At 61.9% G+C, this 17,022-nt stretch overlaps 2 protein-coding genes across 11 annotated transcripts in view; one reads left to right on the forward strand and one right to left on the reverse strand.

Annotated features, from left to right (window-relative positions):
- CSNK1D (casein kinase 1 delta) overlaps window positions 1-8,198 on the forward strand; it is a 42,164-nt gene extending 33,966 nt beyond the window's left edge. For 2 of the 3 annotated variants that reach the window (XM_042256228.1, XM_042256229.1), the window contains one exon: window positions 1,654-2,680. In XM_042256228.1, coding sequence (XP_042112162.1) covers window positions 1,654-1,743 — 90 coding nt within the window. In that variant the 3' untranslated portion in view covers window positions 1,744-2,680. Of the gene's footprint in view, window positions 1-1,653; window positions 2,681-4,888 lie in introns of those variants that run through there. The other variant, XR_009595371.1, reaches the window with a different exon arrangement.
- SLC16A3 (solute carrier family 16 member 3) lies at window positions 2,168-14,053 on the reverse strand. Of its 8 annotated transcripts, none has more exons than XM_060394949.1 (6): window positions 13,862-14,053; window positions 6,788-6,924; window positions 5,534-5,781; window positions 4,936-5,079; window positions 3,882-4,646; window positions 2,168-2,973 (listed from the first exon to the last, which is right to left on the reverse strand). In XM_060394949.1, the coding sequence occupies exons 3-6, from the start codon at window positions 5,754-5,756 to the stop codon at window positions 2,720-2,722; spliced, it is 1,386 nt and encodes a 461-aa protein (XP_060250932.1). In that variant the 5' UTR covers window positions 5,757-5,781; window positions 6,788-6,924; window positions 13,862-14,053; the 3' UTR covers window positions 2,168-2,719. The 8 variants fall into 8 exon arrangements, with proteins under 8 accessions (XP_060250932.1, XP_012041773.1, XP_027830109.1 ...); XM_012186383.4 differs by lacking the exon at window positions 13,862-14,053 and adding an exon at window positions 13,372-13,755; XM_027974308.2 differs by lacking the exon at window positions 13,862-14,053 and adding an exon at window positions 9,808-13,444 and having other exon boundaries at window positions 5,534-5,636.
- Window positions 14,054-17,022: the final 2,969 nt, after the last annotated feature.

Raw genomic sequence — 17,022 nt, forward strand, 5'->3', positions numbered from 1 at the left:
TGAACCACCTCTTGTTCTCCTGCCAGGAGGGAGGTCACAGGCAGAACAGGGACTCTGGCCCCTTTCACTCAGAGCCTGCCTGCCCTGTTCCCCAGCCCCCTCACCACCTCTGTCTACCCAACATGGAGAACTCTACCCCCTGACCTGCCTGGCAGGCTCCATGCTCAGGAGAGCAAGCTCTGGGTCCAAGCCTCCACCTCCTCCCTGCCCCCAGGCCCTGTCACCTCTGAATGGGGTGCTTGGAGCTCCTCCTAGGGACCATGCCCACCCCCATTGGCTGGGAGCTACGAAAGCAGCACACCCCTTGGCACCACTGTTTGTAGGGATGTTTAGGGTTACAGGGGAGTGTCCTTTGGGGAGCCATGAGGGGGCCCTGCAGGTCTAGGCAGCTGCATCCCAGACTGCCATTGGCAGAACCCTTGGGCAGCCACTGACAGCGGGGTCTGCCTTCCTGCCAGGCTCTCCCAGTGTGGGCCTGCACATGAGTCCCAGGGTGTTCTCCACACAGGGTGGCAGGTGCCCCAAGTTCTGGCAGCGCGCCTGGCTCATGTGCCCCCCACTTCTGATTTAGGCAGATGTGTATGTGTCTTCCAAGGAGCTGCTAAGGGCCTGTGAGAGTGGACTTAGCACACGCATCTGTGTCTTCATGGGAAGCTGGGTGTGAGCCTCCTCCGGTGGGACGTCTGGAGGACTAGGGAGAGCCCTGTCCATTCCAGAGCACTGACCGCTCTCCTAACTGCTTTTAGGGCCATTGGCCCTTGGCAGCCACAGCTTCCTGAGGACAGGAAGTTTTCTTTCTCTGTGTCTTGGGCACAGCTGGAAATGCCTGGAACCAGAAAACCAGGCAGACCGAACTATCTGGTCACCCTGTCCCCAGGGTTAGGGTTAGACTGCAGGTCAGTCTCCAATCTGGGCAGAGCCCCTGCATGCTTTAACCAGCTAATGTGGGGGCAGGGGGCCTCAGGTGCACCGTGGGGTGCATGGATCCAGCACCAGACCAGCCGTGGGTCCCACCCCCAGGGGAGGGACTCCCACACCATCTCAGTCACTGAACGGTATACCCAGTGTGGCTGTAGAGGGTCCCAGATGGGAGTAGGGACGAGTGAGGCAGCTTCAGGTGAGAGTGAAGGGGTGGTGGTGTGGAATACAGGGGCCCTGATCACCCCCACAGCTGGTCCCAAGAGACCCAAGAAAACTGAGTGACTGGCAACAGCCAGGCCAAGGTCTTGCCAGGAGAGAACGGGGTGTCGTGATGAGGGCTGGGGGGGGTTGGGGGAAGGGCACAAGCAGGCCACCCACTCGTGCTTTTTTCCCTGCCCCACTCCAGTTCAGAGACCACAGGTGGGGCTGACAAGTTGGGTGTTCATGGCTCAGCTTTCCCAGGGGCTGGCCCCTGCCTGGCCCACCTTGCACAGGGTGAGGTCAGTGGATGCAGGGCTACCACCTGACCCTTGCAGCTGCTTGCACTGCCCACAGCCCAGGCAGAGGGGAAGGACAGAAAGGATGAGATGGGGCAGGGTGCTGTAGGCAGGCGCCCGGCTCCCTCATAGAGCTTAAGGGCCAGATGGAGGAGGGAGCCAGCAGCCCCCTTAGGGCAACACCTCTTGGGGAGGGGGGCCCAGGACGTGAGCTTTTGCTTGCTTTTCGTTTCAGAGGAGCAGGGATGTGGCATCTCTCCGGCTGCACGCGGCCCGCCAGGGTGCCCGCTGCCGTCCCCAGCGCCCTCGACGCACCACCTACTGAGGCAGCCCCAGCGGCCTCTGACCGGGCTCCCAGCCACACAGGCCGCCGCTGGCCACGAGGGCAGGTGGGTGTGAGGTACCCAGGGCAGGGCTGAGCAGGGCTGTTCGAAAAGGACAGGGACCAGACACCAGCCCTGGGCGCTGACCACGTGGGATGACTGTCAGCTAACCAAGGGGTGAATAAACAAAAGCAGGCAGACCATTTTTCTTCAAACACACACCAGTGAACAGAAACCACATGTACATCCCAGCCTAGGTGTCCACATCCCTGCTGTGTGGCCCCTTCCCTGCCGACCACCAGGGTGCTGTGTGAACACGCTGAGCCATTTGAGGTCCAACAGGACAGGGTCCAGAACAAGCAGTATTTAGAAGGCTAACGTGGCTGACAAGGACTGAAACCACTTTGTAAAAATAAGCAGGCGCTCTTTTGAGAAAGACATTTGGGGTCAACGGTTAGACCGCTGTCCCTAAGTAAGAGCAGGTTTATCTCAAACCTTTCAGAGGTGAAGGAGGGAGCTTTGTCCACTAAGACGCTCAAAAAAGGGGTGGGCTGAGGCACACGGGAGACCCAGTAGGACAGGGCACTCATGGGCACGTGGGGAGGCCTGTTGTGGCAGTGCTCGCTCCATAGCTGTCCCTGGCCCCACCCCCTGATTAAAGTTGTGTTGTCTCCAAAGCGTTGGGTCTCTGGGTCCTTGAGCCCAGCGGTGGGCACTGGGCTCCCTGGGGTCAGCAGGTGGGGTCCCTGGTGCAGACGGCTCATAACCTCGCGGCTTGGCTTCACCGCAGATCCGCCTCGGAATGACACGTTCCCACCCCGCCACCTCCCCTGAAAAACACTGATCGGGTGATGATCCACTGCCCGGGCAGCCGGCGCGGAGCCGAAGGCCCCGCCCAAGCTGGTCCTGTTTGTGAAATAAATACGAGCGTTGACGGTCTCTGTCCAGTTCCCTGCACCCCTGCCGTCCTCCCCAGGCTCAGACGCTCGTTTCCGGGGTGTGAACCACCTCCCCGTTCTTCTCAGGCTCCGTCTTCAGGAACTGCTCCACCTCCCGGGAGTCCACCCTCACATCCTCTGGGGGCTTGTGGCGCTCCTCCTCCGTGGCCGTCTCGGGCCTCTTCCTAATGCAGAAGAAGTTACCCAGCACCAGCACGAGGGAGGAGGCCAGCACCTCGGCCCCCGCCAGGATAAACACATACTGGTAGACGTGCGTCGCGTCCAGGAGCTTGCCTGCAGTGCAGGGAGACAGGGTCAGCCCAGGGCTGAAGCTTCCACCCCCAGTCACCAGGATAGCCTGGGACCCGTAAGGCAGCCACCCTCACTGCCCGCCACCCCCCAACCCCACCCCAGGCAGCAGAGACCCAGAGGCTAAAGCAGAGTGGATCTGACAAGGGTTTAGAGCAGAGCCTTGAGTAGGGGCCTCATCCAAGGCCACCTGAAGAGTCTGACCCTGCTGCCTGTTGCCGCAGTGGCCCTCACAGGAACCACCTGGACCCCAGAAGGACCCTGGGACCCCAGTTGAGGCACCTTCTCACACCAGAACCCTGGCCCCCCCACCCCAGGCAGGAAGAGTGAAAGGCCCAAGGTCAAGTGGGAGGTAGAGGGCCTACAGGGTTGGCTGGAGAGACCCAAACCCAGGTGCAGAGACTTGGCAGGGCCTTGGCCACGCTGCTCCCACATCCCCACCCCTATCTTCTCAGCTATCAAAAAATAAAGCAAAAGTCCAGGGTAACAGAAGCCAACCCTGGCCTCAGCTCTGAGTGTCCCCGGGGTATGGGGACAGCCAGAAAGGAGGACCAGGACTCCACCCTAGAGCCTGGCTAGGGCTAGGGCTAGCCTAGGGCCTCCACCATGGCTCAGGCCCATGGGCTTCTTCCCACAATGAAACCAAGCGGGTCCTGGGATGTGCAAGAGGCTGTGTTCCCCCACTGAGGTCAGCTGCCCATGTGCAGAGATACATGGTGACTTGGCTAGACAGGGGTGGGAGCGGTGGTGGAGGCCTTTCCAGCTAAGAGCTCCCCCGGGTGAGTCCCCTCCCCAGGAAGAGCAGGTGTGGAAACTGCCCAAGGGCCTAGCCAGGCCCAGGGAGGGAAGGCCGCTCGCACCCCCACCCCCCCGCACCCCCCACCAGCACTCACCTCCGGACGGCGGCCCAATGAGCACAGCTATGGCCTCCAGCAGCAGCACGAGGCCAATGGCGCTGGAGAACTTCTGGGTGCCCACGATGGCCATGAGCACCTCGAACTGCAGGGCCCCCACCATGCCATAGGAGATGCCGAAGAAGATGCAGAAGACCACCAGCCCACCGTAGTTGCTGGCCGTGGATCCTGTGAGGTCGGCGAAGCCATTGAAGAACATGGCGAAGCTGAAGAGGTAGACAGAGTAGGGCCGCACCTTCTTGAGCCCTGTGATGAAGCCGGCGGTGGGCCTGGCGAAGATGTCGACGAAGCCCAGGATGGTGAGCAGGAAGGCCGCCTGGGTGTCGGGCACCCCCAGGTCCTTGGCGTAGCTCACCACGAACACAGGTGGTACAAAGAGCCCCAGCACCATGATGGAGGCGGCCAGGGCATAGATGACGAAGCCACGGTCCCTGAAGACGCTCAGGTCCAACAGCCGCCGGGGCGGCCGCTGGGGTGCAGGCCCCGAACCCGAACTCTGCCGGGGTGCCTCCAGGGGCCGCATGAGTGCGGCACACACGCAGCAGTTGAGCAGCAGGCCACCCAGGATGAGGAAGCCGCCCCGCCAGCCATAGTGGTCCTGTAGCACCTGCCCCAGCGGGGACAGGGCGCACAGGAACACCGGGCTGCCTGCTGCCGCCAGCCCGTTGGCCATGGGGCGCCGCTTGTTGAAGTAGCGGTTGAGCATGATGAGTGAGGGCTGGAAGTTGAGCGCCAAACCCAAGCCTGGAGGGGAGCAGGCAGGTGAGTCAGGTGTCCCGGCCCAGGTTCTCCCAGGCACGGGCACCAGCCTGAATGATTCACGTGTGGACCTGAGGCATCCAAGTGAGGGGACTCAGTGTGTGTTCAGAGCCCCCAACACCAGCCCACGTGTCTGGGAGAGACGGAGAACAAGGGACAGATGGGCGCCTGGCAGGGACACCCCACAGCTGGCCTCCCCCAGGAGGTCCTATCTTTTCTATCAACAGGAACCACTGCCACCCGGCCACTCCACTCCTGGCGGGGCCTCACTCACCAGTAAGGACCCCTGTGGTGAGGTAGAGCTGGATGATGCTGCCACAGAAGGACGCAGACACCATGCCCAGGGACGCCAAGAGGCCGCCTGCGAGCATGACTGGCCGGCAGCCGAAGCGATTCACACACACGCTGCAGAGTGGGCCTGGAGGGTGAGGGATAGCAGCTAAGGCGCGGGACCAAGGCTGTCCATGCCCAGGGAGACCTGCCCCTCCCCGAGGCCCCTACAGCCCGGCGCAGGAGACACAGGGGCACCGCAGTCGCGTGTCAGTTCCTAAGTAAAGCATGGCTCACAAGGAATGGTCCCCACTGGGGGCATCTCTCCTGACTGGTCTGGGCAGGCAGCAAGGATGGCTCTGGGATCCAGCATGACTGTGCGGATACGGCCCTCTGGACAGGGTCTCAGACAGCTTTGGCCGTGCCAACCTGCCCTCTGGAGACCATAGCCCCCTCGAAGGCTTCCCGCCGGCTGCCTCTAGGGACCAGGGCTGCGGACACTTGGATGCACCACCCAGCCCCCAGCCCCCAGGGCTTTTTGCCCAGAAGTGAACTTGGTGAACTCTCAGAGGTGGTCACCTGGCATGACAGCCCCTGCTCACCTGTCCCGTAGAGCATGGCCAGCAGGATGGAGGAGATCCAGGCCGTGTCACTGTAGCCTATCCCAAACTCTCGCATGAGTTCCTTGAAGAAGACACTGACCGCCTTGGGGAAGGCGTAGGAGAAGCCCGTGATAACGAAACAGCCCCAGAGGATGGCCCACCCCCAGCCCCCATCCGGGGCCTTGATGCCGGTCGGGCCATCGTCGATCACTGCCCCTCCCATGACCAGGAGGGCTGATTCCGCGTCCCTGAGAAAGAGGAAGCCAGGCTGACTCAGTTGTCAGTCACCCAGCTACAGCCCAGCAGCGTGGGGACACAGGTGTAGCTGAGGGCGGGCACCCAACAGGCCGCCCCTCCCTTCAGGCCCTAGCCCCCAGTAGGAGCTCAGCTCTGGGCCGGGCCAGCCACCTGATGTTACCTGAGAACCCTGCCTCTGCCCCTCACCTGCACTGGGTGCAGGACAGCAGGGTGTGGGTTGACCAGAGCTGCGGCTCCTCCTCCCTCCCCTGCGCAGGCCTGGCCTGCTCCCACACAACTAGCTCTAAAGGGCAGTAGCTTTTTTGGGCTCAGCCAGGTCTCAGGTTACCTCTTGAGGAGGGCAGACCCCAGTGGGGAAATCAGCCGTGCTCTGGTCTCCTGCCTGACCTTGTGTCGGGAAGCCGCGTGGTGCTAGCCACCAGCACCTCGGGCAGTGAAGCCAGGACTGGTGGGGCCTGGGGCTCGGTCTGTGGTGCTGTCCCTCAAGACCTCAGTCTAGATGTGGCCAGCCTTGCTCTCCCACTCCCAGGAGGACAGGGCTTCCCCGTCCTTCCCACTCTGATCACACTGCACCAGAAGTGAGAGTCTGAGGAGGCACACACAGTGCTGTGCAGGGACTGAGTTGGGGAGCAGACGGGGAGGCTGGGGGTCACTGTGCTGGCCCCGACTTGTCCCATCCTGTTATCACCCACCTACCTCTGTCCGGCCGCTGGAGTTTAGCTCTTCTGGTGAGGGAACGGTGGGAAGAACCGCTTCCATCCAGCCCACCAGAGCAAACCATTGCAGCCCCCAGGCTGCCCAGTGGAAGCTGGCCACACCCACTGTCAGCCCCAAACCCGCGGAAGCCTGGGGTCAACTTCCCTCTTTTAAACCCCAGGAACTTAGCTCATTTGAGGCCCAGGAACTTGATTTCCACCTGGAGATCCTCCTCTCCCCACCCATTTTCATCCCCGATCCTCGCTCCAGAAATCCCCAAATCCCAGAAATCAGCCTCACCTTACAGAAGCTGTTCCAAGGACAGAGTAGGCCTCTTTGCTGCAGGCGTGGGCAAGGGAGGGCTTGGTGGATCCAGCCACTTGCTGCCCACTGAAGCTCCGTGTCTCCCCACCCGCGGTGAGCTATAAGCCAGCTCCCTGGTGGAGGAAGCCCTGATAGGTAGTATCTGCCGATTCCGTGGTGTAAACACTCCTACCTGCGTGATGCCCAGGGACCTCCTGACCAGGGCAGCTACACAGCAGCGCCGCTGCCCTCCTATCAGCCTGCCCGCCCTGATTTCGTAATCTGTCCTGGCTCCACCCCTTGCCCCTTTTCCTCGGATCCTTGTTGACCTGGCACAGCCTTCCAGGTGGCCAGTCCTGCATCAGAGGCTCCACAGAACCTGGGACAGGACTCTGGAGTGAGGACGAGGGCCTCTGTGCCCGGCCTGTCTGAGCACAGCTTCAATGTGCAGAGCAAAAGAATGTGGGGAATAAGACCCACCCACCCCCACCTCCAGCCTGCCCCCCAGCACCCTGGCCACAGGGGCTGTGCCCTCCGGGGCCCCTGATTCAGTAGTCTGGAGGGATCCAGACTCTGATTCAGTATGGGGAAGGGGTATCCAGGTTGCGATCCCGCAGTGGAGTGGGGGGATCCTGGGCTTTGATTCAGAGGGTGTCTGGGCGGGGGCGGGGTTAGGGGCTTTGTAGATGATTGCAAGCAGGAGCTGTTGTCTGAGCACCACCCTTTGATGGTTGGACCCCAGGAGCCAGCTGGCTATCAGGGTGATGACAAGGCAGATATAGCCCACTGGAGCAGAACAGCAGCCCTGCCATCACCCCCATCTGCCAGGTTCACCTTCAGAGCCTGCGCTGCTTCTCAGCTGGGCCAGGGCCACAGGCGCCACTGGGAAACCCAAGAGAAGCCCTCACCTCTCCCTGCACTCAGACCCCGGTGTTCGGAAGACACCTGGACTTCAGTGAGCAGGATGGAGGGTGTGTCTGAGGCCAAGAGGCATGCAGCCATCTGGGGACACAGCCAAAAGGTACACGGGGGCACCCCAGTCAAGGGAGCCCTCATCCTCCCGCAAATGCAGGCACAGCCCCGTGACCCGGTGCAGCCCGCTGGGTGGCCACCTCTGCATCTGAGGCCACACAGAACCTGGGACAGGACTGGAGGAAAGACAAGGGCCTCTGCGCCCGGACAGTCTGAGCACAGCTCCAGAGTGGCCCACCCCAGGTTCTGCAGAGCCCTGCCTTGGATCACATGGCCACATGCCTGAGCCTGGCATGGGACAAGTGGACAAATGTCATCCCAAACTCACTGGGTGCCGTGGGGGCACTGAACCTCTGCCCTTCCCCTTGTGAGCATTAAGTTTAAAGGGTCTCTAAGGTAAGTGCAGCTGAGTGATATTAAAACAAACAAAAAACAACGAAGTATATTCTTAGGAATGTGAATGCTCCGCGATGCAATGACACTAAGGCAGAAAACATAGGAATCCCTGACCGAGGACTCCAGACAGTGGTCGTGATTGTGGTCACGGGGACACTGAGGGATTGGTTGTCCTCAGTATCCTGGCTTGTTTGAGGTTATGAGCTTTGTAAAGTAAATCAAATGGATCATGTGGAGGCCAAAGAGGAGAGTGTGTCTGGGGTGAGCAATTAGGAATAGCCAGACACTTTTAAACCCACGGTTATAAGACAGGGCCTCCCTCTAAGATCTCCCTGGTTCCATCAGTCAGACCTGGGGCACCAGGGGAATCATGGGCACCACAACCTTTGAAGCCCTATTCTCTGCCCGCCAGGGCTGGGTCCTCCCTGGAGGCCTCCAGGATCTTGAGGAGAAAGAGCACTGGGGAGGGTGAGGAGACAGAGGGACAGGTGCCAAGGCCCAGAGGCAGGAGGGTACAGCGTGTTCCAGGACCTGTAGGGGCCAAGGCTCACACAAGGAGGGGGCCATCTCGCACGCCTGGATCAAGGTCCTATATGGTCATCTCTCCCACCATCCCCTGAACACCCCAGAGACACTGCTTTCTCCCGGCTAAGCCCCCAGCCCAGGTTGCAGCCACACTGAGATGACCCCCACCCTGTTCCCCACACCAGATCGTTCTCGAAGGGAGATTTCTAGTGAACTTCAATTTGCAGTGGGGGAGGGTGTGCAAGCAGGGGAAGATGATGGAGAGCAGGGGTCTCAAGGTTGGGGGCAAAGGGGATTCACCCAGAAGTGCTCTGTGTATTTATGGCGAGGGGTGGGGGCAGCTAAGATTTCCAAGAGCAAAATGGCCTCCTCAGGCCAGCCTATCCTGTGGAGGAGGCAGGCTGGGGCACAGGCTGGCTGACACTCCAAGGGAAACCTAGGGTGGGAGGAGCGGCCCCCTCGGGGACTGGTCGGGGACCCTCAGCACAGCACAGAGGGAGGTGGCGCCAGCACATCTGTTGGCGCGTGCCGGCCGGCTGTCCTTTCAGTGACATTTACTCTCACAGGGAAGCACGCAAACCACGTTCCCAGCCCAGAAATAACCCACCCTCCAGGCCTCGGAAAGCTGATCTCCCAGGTGGGTATGTGTGCCCACTTCTGGGTCAGGTGAGGCTCCAGGGGCTGTTCCCAGGTCCTGGCCCAAAGAGGCACGTGTACAGAGATCCCTCTGAATGACCCATCCCTCGTGCCCTCCTACATCAGGGGCCCCTGCCAGCTGCTGCCTCAGGGACCCACTGGCTCTCTGGGTGAGGGTCCTAGCTGGCGTGAGGCTCCAAACTTCCCATGGCATCACCCCTCTTCCCATGGCCCCCTTCTCTGACTACATTCACCAGTTTTGAATGTCCTTGGTGGTGAGGGTGCCCAGCCTCACCCCAACCCCTACATCTCCACCCAAAAAGTTAGTGCAAACCTCATACCAGCGTGTTCCCAACCTGACCCCATGCTCCCACCTCAGAGTCAGCCCTGACCATGTCCTGGTGGCCTCCCGGGCCCCTTCTGCCACTCCATTCCAGCCACAGGCTTGCTGCCCCTTAGGCCTCTATACTGGCAATTCCCTCACCCACCTCGGGTCCTGGGTCTGTGGCCTCTCAGCCTCCAGGGCAGGCCATGAACCAGGAAAGGGGCATTCAGTGTAGGGGGCCTCCAGCCCCAGAGCCTGTGGCCTGTCCCACGTGCTTCGTCGGTGCACTTTCCAGCCTGGCCAGTTACGTGACTGGACCTCTAGTCCTTGGAGACCAGCTCCAGGTGGGCGGGGCAAGAAAGGGGCAATTACATTCCTTCCTGACTCTTCCTGCACCAGGAGGCTTGGAAGACATGCCTGAGCAACAGGGAAACAGCCCAGTGAGGCTAGCTCCTGGCTCCTCAGGCCTCAAGGCCCCTGAAGCCCATGGGGGTGGCTGTACCCTCAGGAGGAGGGAGGGGCTCCCCTTCTTCTTTTGCCTGCCGTCCCTGTTGTGCACAGGTAACCAGAGCATTCAGGACACTCTGATCAGAGTGCCTGTCTCCTTTCCAAGAGTGGGGACAGGATGCATCTCAGCGCTTCCCTCATTGGTGTTTGGAGCTGTGACTGGAGGGAGGTGCCTGAGGCTTTTTCTGGGGAGGTGGGAGCTGGGCAGTGGGTGAAAGTCTGATCCAGGCCTTCTGAGCCTGGCCTGGGCCCTCCACCCCACCTTCTCTGACCACGCACATGCCCAGTGCTCCCACAAGCTCTCCTGTGGGCTCATGTCTTGTAGGGGCCAGTGGGGTGGAAACAAAGTTCTCATTCACCAGACTGGACACTGCTGCCCAGGCCAGCCCCTAGCTCTGAGTCATTCTCCACCTCCATCACCCAGTTATGACAAGAAGGCCATTCGACAGTGGCCCTGGGGATGTTTTTTTGTTTACCTTGTTGGGGGGCCTCCTCCTCTAGGAAGCTCAGAGGGCAATGGGGAAGGGCCTGAAGGTAGCTGAGCAGGCCCAAGCTAACCCCCCTCAGGCCTGGACCCAACCCTGCCCAGCCTGGCCCTGCCTAGGCTGCCCATCCACGTGGCCACCTTGTCCCACTCAACTTCCTGCAGCGCACCCCCGCCCCAGCCCTAAACTGTCACCTAAGACCAAGGCCCAGAAGGTGATCTCTGTGTCAGCAAGACCCACCAGCCAGGAAGGGACCCTTCCACCAAAACTGGGTTCCTAGCTCCCACCACCACCACCTGGGGGCTTTGGAGCAAGTAGAAGGTGGGGGGTTTGGCTGAGATCAGAACGGTTGGGGAGGGGGAAGTGGAACCCTGGCCGTCCCCCAGCCCCACCCCAGGGAGCAGGATGGATGATCCTTCCTATTTCAGCTTCCGGCTGGGCAGGTGGGAGTCCGGCCGACCCTGGGGGGCGCTGGGGGCAGGTGGGGGTGGGAAGAGAGGATGCTCCGGGCGGCCCCGCCCCAGCCCCGCTGCCAGGCAGCGCGCGGGACGTGGGGGACGTGACCGCGCCAAGGGAGGAGCCGCTGCCGTATTGCCTGGAGTAGACGCCCTCCCTGTCCGCTACCGTATTGGCCAGAGCGCAGAGCCAACACGTAAGGCCACCCAGGGTCAAGGAACCCCTGAGCCACACTGGGCATCCCAGCGCGCCAAAGGGGACCCCGTGGTTCCCCCCGGGCGGGGCACTCTTCATTGTTCCCGCGTTGGAGCTGGGCCAAGTGGGCGCGGCCCGGCGCTCGAAACATTGACTGAGAACCCTGGGTCTCCGTGACCGGCTTCCTCGCACGGCCCATCGCACAGATGGAGACTGAAGCCGGGAGGTCTGCGCTCGCCGAGACGACGCCGGCAGGAGCCCCAGGCCCTGTCCGCTCCCGCCCCGCCCCGCCCCGCCCCTGCGTCCGGGCCCAGTGCCCGAAGCGGCGGAGGCCTGATCCCGCCTGATCCCGCCTGATCCGGAGGCGCGTCCAATGGACTGATGGCTCTGCCTGGCTGTCTTCTCCACTGGCTTCCTCGCAGAAGGGCCGCGAGGGGCCCTGGGGTCGCTCTACTGGGCTCCTAACCTCGAAGGGGCGGCACCGGCCCCTCCACACCTGCTAGGTCCCTGCGAGTCCTGCCCTGGAGCAAGGCAGCCTTGTCCTGCAGACACCACCAGCCAGAGAGTGGGGCCCCACAGACCCTGCTCCACACGCTCTCCCTGGTCAGTTTCCTGAGGAGCATGAACGCCTGCCTCTCCTCGCTGCCCTTCAAGCAGAGGTGTCCAGCTGTAGTGAGTGAGAGCTGAGTTACCTTCTGGGTATCAGGCCCTGCCCAAGGTCACATGGGGTCATTACAGAGCCTGCCTTGGGATCTCCTTGGGCCTCCCAATGTCCAACCTAGGCACTGACTATACCACAGACTGGGCAGGAAGGTGCCAGACCTGTCTGGGCACTGCCACCGCCATCCTCAGAACCCCTTGGGGGCAGACCTCACACCATGGGAGCAATTCCTTAAGCTGAGCCCAAGCCTCTGTCCATCAGTCAAGGGGCTGAGTCCATCCTCCAGGACACACTCTTCCATAAGCCCGTCCCTCCCACCACCCATCTGACAGCCGAAGACTTCCTGAGCCTTCAGAATGAGGTCCTGGACCCCAGAACCCTCCAACCCCCACCACACCCACTCCTCCTCTTGACTTTGGATAAACCTCTCTGACCTAGGTTGCATAAAGGCCATAGGTCCAGCTGCCATCCTCTGTCCCGTGGACCACTCAGCCTGGCCATGGTCATAACCCAGAGTGATCCTGTCGTCCCAAGCACCTCTGGACATACAGCCTAGTGCCTCTGGGACAGAGAAGCACTTTGGCCCTAGGGGCTGTGCCTGCGCCTCACCCAGAATCCAGGCAGCACTCCCTGCCACACCCGGAGGCCATTGCCCCCACTGCTTCCCTCCCATTCACAGGCCTGCCGGCTACTGGCTTGGGCCAGCATCCAGGTGGATGAGTTGTCAACCCACTTTGCAGATAAATAAACCAAGGCCCCGAGGCCCCACCTGGTTTTGCCAGAGCTGGGGACCTGGGAGGGGAGTGAAGTGAGCTCGGGGAGTCCAGTCTGATCCCGGAGCGGGTTCCCTATTTATCTACCCAGGTCTCAATCAGAACCCATTGCCTGAGGGCAGGTGTGGGTTGGTGAGTGTTTAGGGCGGCGGTGAGAACAGGAAGGAGGTGAGCCCTCGGGTACTACCACCCCACCCCACCCCTCGGCCCGGAGAATACGTGCTCCCCGTTTCCCCCCCGGGAAGGGGGCCCGGGCCAGGCGTTAGCTCCACCAAATATAGCCGGCGCGCCCAGGCCATACGCAGCGAACTGAGCTATTTATACCCGGAACCCTCTCGTCCGCCCCACAGAGCCGCCTCCTGGCGGTGCCCAGCCCCCGAGGGTCGCTCGACGGAGGGGCGCCCGGAGGAGCCCGGGAAGCCGAGGTCGTGCAACCCAGGTCCGAGGGCTCAAAGGGGTGCGGCTGGCTCCCTGGGCTCCTCAGTGAGGCCCCCCGGAGGTGGGGAGCTCGTATGTGCCCGGCGTGTCCCCAAACCAGAAGGGCAAAAAGCGCGGACCCCCAGATCGCCCCCAGTCCGGAAGCAGACTCAGCACCGGGGCGGCTGGGAGAGTCCCGGTCCCGGAGCCGCGGAGCATCGGGCCATGCCTACCTGCTGCCGCTCGGTAGCCGCGCGCCTCTGCCCGCCTCGCTGCCAGGCGCCGCGCCGGGGGCGACTCAGTGCTCCGGCCGCTCGCGCGGCACTTCCCCAGTGCACGTCACCGCTGCCTGGCGCCGCCCCGCCGGGACCCCGCGGGAGGGGCGACCCAGTACTCCCCGACGGCGCAGACAGCGGCGCGGACTGAGCCTTCTCGCCGGATCAGTTCCGCTGCCCCGCGCCCTCAGACCGGCCCCCCAGCCACGCCAACCCCTGGCGCTGAGCTGAGAGCCCTGGCCCGCAGCCCCCTCCCGCCCCTTCGTCTCCCACTCTGTGCGGTTTCGCCTCTCTCTGCCCGGGCTGGTACCGAGTGCACTGGGTCCCGCGTTCTCCGAGGCACCGACCCCTGTCGCCCCCCGCGCCCGGGGCCGCGCTGACAAGTGAGCGGGCGCACCCAGCCACACCCCACACCACCAAGAGCACGCGGAACCCGTGGGACTCTCACCTCTCAACTCAGCTCTGAGACTTTGCAGGCCACCCTAGCCAAGCCCCCTGGGATTTGAGCCCCCACCCAAACCTCTGCTTTCTCCAAGGCGGGCGGCGCCCCTTTTCCTGGGCTGGGGAGGAGGGAGAAGGCGAACATCGCCCGTCCCCCCACCCCGCCTGAGTGATCTTGGTCAAAGATGTCATCCTCTCTGACTTCCGTTTCCCCTGTGGAGTCAAATACAACCGCTGCTCCAGAACCTGGCTGTGCTGGGGGATGGTGGGGCCCCAAGGCGTGTTCCCCATCACCATACTCCGCAGACCCTCACTTAAGGGGAGATTTAATCGCAGTCGGTCCTAGGCAAGGTGCTTCAAGCCCGCTTTTTCTCATCTGCAACATGGAAAGAACTAAGGTTTAAAGAGGAACCAGAGTGGCCTGGGCCCAGGACACCGCTTGGTGACTGGTCTCAAGTCACAGGACACTTTCCACGAGACACCCAAGTGTTCAGGGACTTCAGGAGGCCAAGCAATGGTGTCTCTGGGGTTTATCTCAAAGATTCCTGTTCATCCCAGACAGGGTGACAGAGTGAGCATCCCTGGGTGCATCCTCTGGAGGATTACCCCCTCCAGAGGCCAGTGGGGTGGCTAACCCCTCTTGGCACAGTAAAGAAGGGTGGGCAGAGGGTGGTGTGGGCCTTCTAGCCCAGAGTTCACCATCCAACCACTCCTTTGGAGACACCAAGTCCACTGAGGACTTCTGATCTTTTTTTTTTTTTTTCCCCCGAATGTTGGGAGACCACCCCAGCACCATCCCCTGTCCAAAGAGCCCTAGCAATCACAGAGGCTGGGCCAGGTGTTGCTGCCACCCTGGCCTGGGGCCCAACCACCCTCACCCCCACATGCTAGAGAGGTTGCCACATAGGCATGCATACAAGACAGCAGGGAGCCCAGCCCAAGCCCTCCAGCAGCAGCTCTGCGTAGCCCTCCCAGGAGAAGCCCCACTGAGTTGGCCTGGACCCTGGGTGTCTGTAGGGGCCCATGGGAAGGAAGAGGGTCCCCATAGGGTCTCAGGTGATACCCCCACTTGCCTGCACCAACCAACAACGATCACGGGCTTCCTCACAGTTGGAGGTAGAAGGTACACCAACCTGGGAGGGCATCTGTGCGGGTGCAGGGCAGAGCTACAGAAGAGAATCCCACCCCTGTACTGAGACTTCAACCTTTGGGGTGGGGCATCTCCCTGCTCTGCCTCAGATCATTTAGACCCACACCCTGCCCTGCGTGGGCCCCTCCTGCCATCACCTGGATGCCCTACCCCATCTTCATAAGACTTGGGAGCTGGTGCCCCACCACCACCACAGGGACCAGAGCCCCAGGCCTACAGCCCCCAAACCCCCATCTCCTGCCCCCAAATGGAAGAGCTCAGAGTAGCCAACGAAGGGAGACAGATGTGGTGTGGCTGGGGTCCTCCTGACTGCTCCCAGCGCCCCTTAGACTAGGGCTGGGTCTTCTCTGAAATCTGAGACCGGGGAGATCCCCCACCCAGTGCTCTGAGAGAGTTCCTGGGGTCCACCCTTGCTCCTGCAGAAGGAGAGAGACCCCAAGGGTCCATCTGGGAGGGCTGGGGATGATTATCCAGGGACACTGGGTCCCTGCAGGAGCCCCAAGGAGGGAGAGAACAGTTTCTCAGACCCAGGGCCCCTCAGACATGGAAGACCAGAGGGGAGAGAGGGGGCAGGCTGATCAGGCACCTGCTTACCAGCCCCCGCCCCCTACCCCCTAGCAGTAGGGGGATTGTCTCGCCCAGAGGTTGGAAGTCCCCCTAGCCTTGACTGGAAATGTGAAGGAAGACCAAAGCCGGGTAGCAGTGATGGCTGCTGTGTGTGGCTCTGCGTGGGAAACCAACCTGCTGCCAGTCAGTGGAAGGGCAGAGCAGACTCCTCCCAGGCCCTCCCCTGGACCAAGGCCCTGGAACAGAGGGCCAGGAACCTCCGCCACCTGAGACCCTCGGCCTTCCAAGCCCCGACCTCCCCCTGCATGCTTCAGTCTTCTTTCCCGGACCAGGAGCCTTAAGCACAGGAGGGAAGGAGTGGGTGCCATTCTGCAGTGCAGTGGAGGAGCAGAAAAGGCCAGTGGCAGCCCGCCCCAGGCCTCCTCCAGTGCCTGGCCCCCCACAGTCACCCTGGGCTAGCCCCCACACCAGGCTGCCCCTTTCTGAGAAAGGAGTGGGTGGAAAGGGAAGTAGGTAGGTGACCTGGGGGTGTCCAGCAGCTCCCGGTGAGGTGGGGGACACTCTCCCTCATGACCCAACCTGCACCCTCCCTGCCACGCCCCTGCCAGTGCCCCCACCTGCCCCATCTCCTGGATTCTAATTCTTCTAGTTGTTCCAAATCACAGCTGCAGGTCCCATCAGGCCCTGGAACATGCACTGAGGAGCATCCAGGGCTGCCTGCACCCCCTCCCCAGCTGCTGCAGCTCCTGAGGGGTGGGCTGTGTTCCACCGTCCCCAAGGGGAGAAGAAGTCTACCAGGCCCATCCTCATCCCGGCGTCTGAGTGGGTGGAAACCAGGCTCCATTGTGCCACTATCTCCAAAAATTATCTTTGAAACCTGGAGAGACTTCTGAGGGTCTTAGCAGCAGCACCCCCAGGGAGGGTGTGGGACAGGCCCCCTGCTCCTACAACAGAGCCTGACTGTAGGCAAGGGGAAGCCTTCCTGGGCCTGATGGGGCCATACAGATGGCCCATCCTTGAGCCCTGGGTGCTCCCCACCCGACTCCAGGCCCCACCCAGTCCATTCGTCCTACCCCAGGCCTGCCTGTGCCACCCAGCACTGGCTGCCACCACCCTGTGGTCAGGATCGGGGCCAGTGTAGGCTGGGTCAGTTGAAGAAAGCCAAGTCATGGGACAGGCTTGATGGCTGAGCCAGGGCCCCCTGTTGTGGGGTCTAGCTCCTGTACCGCACCGTCCTTAGGGACCTGGAAACAGGACTGTCACAGCCGGTCCTCACTCAGAGCGCCCCTGGGCCACACCTTCCACGATGCAGGGTGGGGAGCCCACCTTTCCAGAAGACTCGAGGCCAGTGGTGCACGGGCCCCTCCTTGAGGCAGGCCATTCCCCTTCCTCCTTGCTTGCCCCTCAGCTTTTTCTCAGAACAAGAGCCCTGAAAAACTAACCTGTTGACC

The sequence above is a fragment of the Ovis aries genome, chromosome 11, assembly GCF_016772045.2.
Source record: "Ovis aries strain OAR_USU_Benz2616 breed Rambouillet chromosome 11, ARS-UI_Ramb_v3.0, whole genome shotgun sequence".
NCBI lineage: Eukaryota > Metazoa > Chordata > Mammalia > Artiodactyla > Bovidae > Ovis > Ovis aries.